The sequence below is a fragment of the Electrona antarctica genome, assembly GCF_951216825.1.
Source record: "Electrona antarctica genome assembly, chromosome: 14".
In the NCBI taxonomy this organism is placed as follows: domain Eukaryota; kingdom Metazoa; phylum Chordata; class Actinopteri; order Myctophiformes; family Myctophidae; genus Electrona; species Electrona antarctica.
In genome coordinates this window covers 44,812,358-44,819,857 of record NC_136795.1, presented here as the reverse complement: position 1 = coordinate 44,819,857, position 7,500 = coordinate 44,812,358, and the positions used below count along the sequence as shown (strand labels likewise).

At 45.0% G+C, this 7,500-nt stretch overlaps 1 protein-coding gene across 1 annotated transcript in view; it reads right to left on the bottom strand.

Moving 5' to 3' along the window:
* LOC306937234 (syntaxin-1B) overlaps positions 1 to 7,500 on the bottom strand; it is a gene marked incomplete at both ends in the record, with an annotated part of 65,348 nt that overhangs the window by 5,421 nt on the left and 52,427 nt on the right. Inside the window, 2 exons of the mRNA XM_079520899.1 lie at positions 1,625 to 1,733; positions 7,097 to 7,170. Of these exons, the coding sequence (XP_079377025.1) occupies positions 1,625 to 1,733; positions 7,097 to 7,170 (183 nt within the window). The remainder of the gene's footprint in view (positions 1 to 1,624; positions 1,734 to 7,096; positions 7,171 to 7,500) is intronic.

Sequence of the window (7,500 nt, the reverse complement as noted above, 5' to 3'; positions counted from 1 at the left end):
ATACAAACACACACCCACACACACACAGACAGACACACACGTAGGCAATAGGCAACGCACAAACACAAACACGCGCACAAACACGTGCACAAACACGCGCACACACAAACACACACGCACACGCACACGCACACACACACACACACACACACACACACACACACACACACACACACACACACACACACACAGAGAAAAACACGGAAAAACACAAAAGGACACACACGCACACACACAGGAAAACACCAAACAGGAATACGCACAAATACAAACAGTTATGTATATGCATGCACACACACATGCATATACAGGAGAGCATGCAGGGAGAAGGAGAGAGACAACAGAGAGACACCGTTAGTGGCATGGTCACATTTTACTACAGCACATTAATGTCACACACACACACACACACTGGTGTGTCTCTGTGTGTGTGTGTGTGTGTGTGTGTGTGTGTGTGTGTGTGTGTGTGTGTGTGTGTGTGTGTGGGTGTGTGTGTGTGGGTGTGTGTTGTGTGTGTGTGCATGCGTGTGTGTGACTTGCATCTGTCACGCTGAAGGTCAGAGCTCCACTGCTGAGAAAATATCTGCACCACCTCTGCAGTCTGCATTTACTCACGAGTGTGTGTGTGTGTTTGTGTGTGGGTGTGTGTGTGTGCGTGCCTGCGTGCGTGTGTTAATCTATCTGCATTTTATGTTACCATTGCATTGTAAAACAACATATGAGGACTCAGGTTATGACCGTCTGTATGATGTATAATCATCTCATTTATAATGATCACTCGTTTTAATTGACTGGCGGATCTGCAGCTGTTCATGTAGAACCTGCACACACACACCCAGCCAAAACTCACTGTCGTCGGGGAGAAACCTCTTAACACCTTTTGTGCTAACGACGTGTATACACGTGTTTTCTAATCAAACCGCGGGGTGCCTACTGCCTATGATGTGTCTTTAGGTCCTTTTTAAAGATGGAGTGTCGTGATTTCCCCCCCCCCCCCCCCCAAAAACCCCCCAAAAACATTATCATTATATTATTATTATATTATTATATCCTAGTATTTTGATTATACTAGGAAGAAGATTTCATTTTAAAAAAGTGTATAGAAAGTGTCAAAATTATGTTTTCACCTTAGCATCACCCACCTGAACTTAAGCCTCGCCCACAGCTGTTGTTGTATGATAATGTGGGAGGGGTCAGGGGAGGGGTTAGGGTTATGATGTCACTAAAATGGTGTTATTGCGATTAGGCTTTTTGACTTATTTTGACATATTTGAATATTATAACCAAACCTGGGGGTCTATTAGAGTCATGTGAACTCCATAGACACATGCAAAACAGAAAAAGTACAAAAATCAGGGCACTCCATCTTTAATGATATCAAACGAGATCGCTGAAATCTTTTTTTTTTTTGCCATGCCTTATAGGGGGGAGGCGATGCGTCCTCTATACCCGTGATCTGTAACTTGAAACAGTTTCCCAAGTTCGGGCATCTACTGTCGTTTGTGTTCAAGAATATCTTGTTAAATGTGAACGCAAAATGAAGACGCGTGCGTGTACGCGTGTGCGCGCGCGCGTGCGTGCATGTGTGCGTGCGTGCGTGCGTGCGCGTGGCCGCGTTACTCACTGATCTCCAGCTGTCTCTGGATGCGGTCCTTGCAGCGGTCTCGGTACTTGGACTGCGTGGTGTTGTACTCAGTCATCACTTCCACGAACTTACGTGACAGCGTCGAGTGCTGGGCGGACGGACGGATAGAGAGAGAGAGAGGGAGAGAGAGAGAGAGAGAGAGAGAGAGAGAGAGAGAGAGAGAGAGAGAGAGAGAGAGAGAGAGAGAGAGAGAGAGAGAGAGAGACAAGGTTAGTGATGATCAGTATATCACACTGTATCCGGATGGACTACTCTCTGGCCTTTACTGAGCAGCTCCACAATTTTGGCCTCATCTCACTTTGGCACCCTCTGGAGGCTGACGAGTGTCTGTGTCGTTGCCTGTGATCAGCAACCTGCATTTCTTTCATTTCATTCCTGGTGTTTCACCCATGCATGCAGGTCAGGTCAGGTGGATGTGGTTCTGAGGTTAGGGTTAGTTTCTGTGAGGTCCAGCGGTCACCAACACGTGTTCGTGGGGAAATGTAATGTCTTTGGACACAATTATAATGTTCGTATTTTGATCACAGGACCCAATTACTGAATGTCAGTGGCAAGTGTGCGTGCGTGCGTGCGTGCGTGCGTGCGTGCGTGCGTGCATGCGTGCGTGCGTGCGTGCGTGCGTGCGTGCGTGCGTGCGTGCGTGCGTGTGCGAACGTGCATTCCCTCACTACCATAAGAACAGACATCATGACGTTAGGTATAGGCCTAAGTGCTGATACTGCAACGCCTGGGGGTTGGCTGCGGCAGTTCCTACTCTCCACCACAGGGTGGCAGAGTGGAGCTCGCTTCATGACACAGAGACAGTACAGAATGAATCGGCATGAATCTTTAAGGGGTGAACAATGAGAATAAACGGTAATAACGGTAATAAAAAACAATTATTCATGGGCTGAGTTGAGGACAGTGTCATATATACCACAGGTCAGACACGCCATGGGGGACTTTAAGCTCACATAATTCTTGCGTGGCTCAATCTCCAAATTCAGTAAAGTATGGCAGCTTTTTCTGTCGCATGTTTGCTGACCTCCTTAAACTCGTGCCAGGCACGTGCAGAGGGTGTTAGAGGGGCAGGGGCTGAAATCCCTATAAGAGGGCACTTTTTGGCCGTGACGCGTTGAGAGCTTTGAAGATCAAGCTTGCGGTCTTGTTTCCATTCAGGTCCTGGGTATTCAATTCATAATCATGACATGACTTCATGGCTTCACTTGGTTTGTTAAAGTGAAGGAGGACTGCAACGATATGACTCGATGTGAATTAACCCATTTAGACCATGGGAACGATTCTACAAGTGTCTTCTAAATCGAAAAACGTATGTTTTCTGTGTCAGTCGTTCTCAAACGTTTTCATGTCAAGGACCCCCAAGACTATATGTAATTGGCCGCCGACCCCCATCTGAAAATATGTTGTTCCAGGGCCCCTCCAGAAGCAAAGATTTGCGTTAAAAACGTTGGCTCTGAAAGAATATATTCAAACATTTGGGCCACATTTTCACGATGAAAAAAAAAAATAGCAGACCTACAAGCTTGTAGATCTGCTAATTTTCAATAGCTAAAGTATAACATCATTCTTAAAACACCAAAAGGGGTTCCCGCCCAGAATGGGTAAAATAGTTAAAAAAGAAAAAAAAAAGTTTTTACCCCGAATCGTGACTCCAAGAATTGGAAAGGGAATGGTCAGAGTTGCAGCACTGACAAAGCAGCAAACACACACACACACACACACTGCGCCTCTGGAGGATACACTGCATCCCTCCTCTCAGTCCTCCTCTTCCGTCACGAAAAGTCACAACATGGAGATAAGAGGTTTCTGGGTGACCGTGGCAGCGTTATGCTTAACCCATTCAGGCCTGACGTCGAAATTAAAAAAAAATAGTTTTCTAAATCATGACAATTTTCGGAAAGATTTGAGGCACATTTTAACGATTTTTCAAAAATAGCAGACCTACAAGTTCATAGCGCGCCACTCGGTGGCGCGCTATGAGCTTGTAGATCTGCTATTTTTCAATAGCTAAATTATAACAATGTTTAAAACACCAAAACGGGTTCCCGCCCCAAAATGGGTTAATGGTTAATGTGGTTAAACGCTAACGTGACATGGATGCGTTCCAGGTCTCAATGGATTAACCCATTTAGACCTGAGGACGATTCTACAAATGTCTTCTATAAATACGTTTCTGTCAGTCGTTCTCAAACGTTTTCATGTCAAGGACCCCCAAGACTATATGTAATTGGCCGCCGTCCCCCCATCTGAAAATATGTTGTTCCCCCAGAAGCAAAGATTTGAGTCAAAAACGTTCGCTCTGAAAGTATATATATTCAAAGCTTTGCACTTACATTTTCACGATTTTTCAAAAAATAGCAGATCTACAAGTTCGTAGCACGGCACTCGGTGCCGCGCTACGAGCTTGTAGATCTGCTATTTTTCAACAGCTAAAGCATAACATAATGCTTTAAAACACCAAAAGGCCCAGAATGAGTTAAAAATAGACCCGGGGGCCGACAGCGGGGGGTAACTGCTATACCAGCGGGTCGGCAGTGATCCCTTCAGAAAAGGTTCCATTTCTACGGTGGATGGAGCGCGCTGTACGCGTACGGCGGGCCCACCTCCTCATCCGTACGGTATGACGACGACATTATCACCAGAACAGATTGGAATTTAAAAAAAAGCTGCAATAATGTATAGCCTCGGGGCCGGGAGGCGAACCCGGGACCTATAATAAATCCTATATGGTGTGTACGGTATAGTACGTCACCAGTCGGCTAAAGAGCCGTGGCCCCGGTTGGCAAGCAGCAACGCAGCACCGTATAGAGAGTATGCGCATGCTTAAAGTGAATGGCACATCGAGTGGCAAATCGAGTGGCAAAGCAACAGGCAAAGTGAGTTTAACATTGTTTAATGTTGTTTAATGCAATCAGATAAGACTTCTCTGTGTGGAAGTAGTTTTTTGCCACTCAGTAGGCGTTCCTGCATAACTTCCTGGTTTGATGAGGATGTCACACGCATACCCTCTATAGCCTACAATAAAGTATTAAGTGTTAAAGATTTGATTTTGAACAAGGTGTCTCCTCCTGCACGTCGGGAGACCAAACATCTGCTCCTTTCTGTCAAAGACTGAACTGAACCTCCTCTTGGCCAGAGGTCAGAGGTCGCTGTTGGGACAGAAACCTCTCTCTCATCTCCATATTCAAACTTTTTGTTGATTTATTTTCGTAAATTTTAACGCCCTACTACTTGATCACATGCACTACACAGCGTCACACAAAAGCATAACAAAGTAAGTAGCAGATCCACAAGCTTGAAACGTGTGTTTGGAACTTGTAAGATTGGCTATTAGGCTATTCCTGAAAAGGACGCATGAGGATTCCCCACCCCCCGTCCGACAGAGACGATGTTGAATTCATGTGCCGGACGCAGAGCTGTATACTTGTCGACCAGTAATCGTGGTGTTGGGTATAGGATGGCAACTGTATACCCAACACCACGATTGCTCATTGCTAGTTATACTGAATTAACATATATACTCTTACTACGATGCAAAATTCACCTACATATGATGTCTTACTACAGCCTGGACCAAAATGATTCAGTCACAGTAGTAGTAGTAGTAGGGCCCATTGTGAAATATTTCACAGCACGTGTCCGTGGATTTGCGTTGCTAGGGAACTGCATTGGGCCGAGTCAGTTACTTATATACCTGTGTCGGCTTTACTGATATCCACAAACTCTGTTCTGCAAACAAACTGGCCCGGCGATAGGATATGGTTCTGTACACTGTGGGGACCTCGTGTTTTTTTTGTATCGTCTTGGTGTTACATGTGCTCTGTGTTGTTTTTGATGTGGGTGTTGACCCATTTAGGCCTGACGTCGAACTAAAAAAAACTTTTGCTCTGAAAGAATATATATTCAAAGATTTGTGCCTCATTTTCACGATTTTTCAAAAATAGCAGACCTACAAGCTCTATGAGCTTGTAGATCTGCTATTTTTCAATAGCTAAAGCATAACATAATGCTAACACCAAAAGGGGTTCCCGCCCAAAATGGGTTAATTTGAACAGACTGTGAAGACGAATATCCCTCGGGGACAATAAAGATTATTATTATTAATGTCTATGCCCTCGAGTATGAAAACATCTACAGTCCTCTTCTTGATCACAGAACAAGCCATGATCACTATCACAATTTACAATTTAGACATTTAGCAGACGCTCTTAATCCAGACTAGACTAGAACAACACAAGGTCATTCATCAAATGCATAGAAATAGTCATCAAGGACCATAAGGAAACTAAGAACCTGTCATCTGTCCAACAATTATCTGTACATTTGAAACTATAAACACTACAGAATGCTATAGACTGCCAGATCAATAATGACCTGCCGTCTGTCTACATAACACATTATCCAAATGACATATTTTAGCATTTGCGTAAGCCTGCAAGGCTATAGGGCAAGTGCTATGGCAAGCTGTACATTGCAGCTGTACGAAAAGCTTAATGAATTATCCTCTTTCTATCCGTTTGTGTCATAAAAATCCACCCTAGCTACTTCCTGTCAAGAAGTTGATCCATGCGGGTGATTTCTTTCCCCTAAGTGTTGGAGTTTGGAAGTGCTCATTGGATATGACTCCTGTTTTGAATTTGCAGTTTTGCACACAATGCAGGAGGCAGCAGGAGGTTGCTTTAGTGAAAACGAGTGCTTCCAAATGCCTACAGTTGATCTACGGTGGATTTGCATGAAACAAACACTTTGCAGATATAGAAAGAGGATAATTCAAGCTCATCATACAGCTGCAATGTCGGTGAATTTGACGTCTTTTCATACAATCAGATAGGACTTTTCTGTTTGGATGCATGGGCTGTCAATGGGAAATTGCAGCTACGTAGTTAGCACCCTGCCAACATGGCCACGGTGCATGTGCATATGGTCAATGGGGAGTTAATTCCTGCCAGCTTCCCTGTGTTAGCTGATATATACAAGATATATAGGGGTGACTGTGGCTCAGGAGGTAGAGCAGGTCGTCCAATGATCCATGGGTCGGCGGTTCGAATCCCGGCTCCTCCTGTCTACATGTCGAAGTGTCCTTGGGCAAGACACTGAACCCCAAATTGCTCCCGATATGCTGGTATCGGTGTATGAATGTGTGTGTGAATGGGTGAATGTAATGCACAATCTATGTAAAGCGCATTGGATAAAGGCGCTATATAAATGCACCATTTATATAGGGTGCCAACCGTGCCATATGCTTAGGCGCCCACCCTGGGCAAGACCTCCGCTGTAGAGGCTATCATTTGTTTGGACGGAAGTTGTGGGATTTTAGCGGAAGTATCGCCCAAGGAAATGACGTTGATGCTTTATACAAATCAGCTTACATTCTCCGCGAATGAAACAAGTGTCGTGATTGGTCGGGAAAATATCGTATGCGGGGGATAGGTGTAGAAGGGCGTGTCTTACCTGTGTCTTGCGGATCCTCAGGTCTGCCGATGATCTGTTCAGCCCCTCCTCCTGTTCAATGCTCTGCTCGATGGCTGGAGGACGCACGCGCGCACACACACACACACACGCACGCGCACACGCACGCGCACACGCACACGCACACACACACACACACACACACACACATACAGAGTCGTTATTGCATAGTTAAATTAACAATATAAAATATATTGCACCTTCTAGTCTACAAAACGATGCAATAACAAAATGCACATAAATCACATCAAAACCGTGGGGCGTATATAAAGACCAAAACCATCCCCAGCCTGGCATTATAATGAGGTTCTCAGCACGCTCTGGACTGGCACTGTTAAATCCCCGTGTGCCTTTGAGCAAGTCAAAGAAGAACCCTCAACATGTTG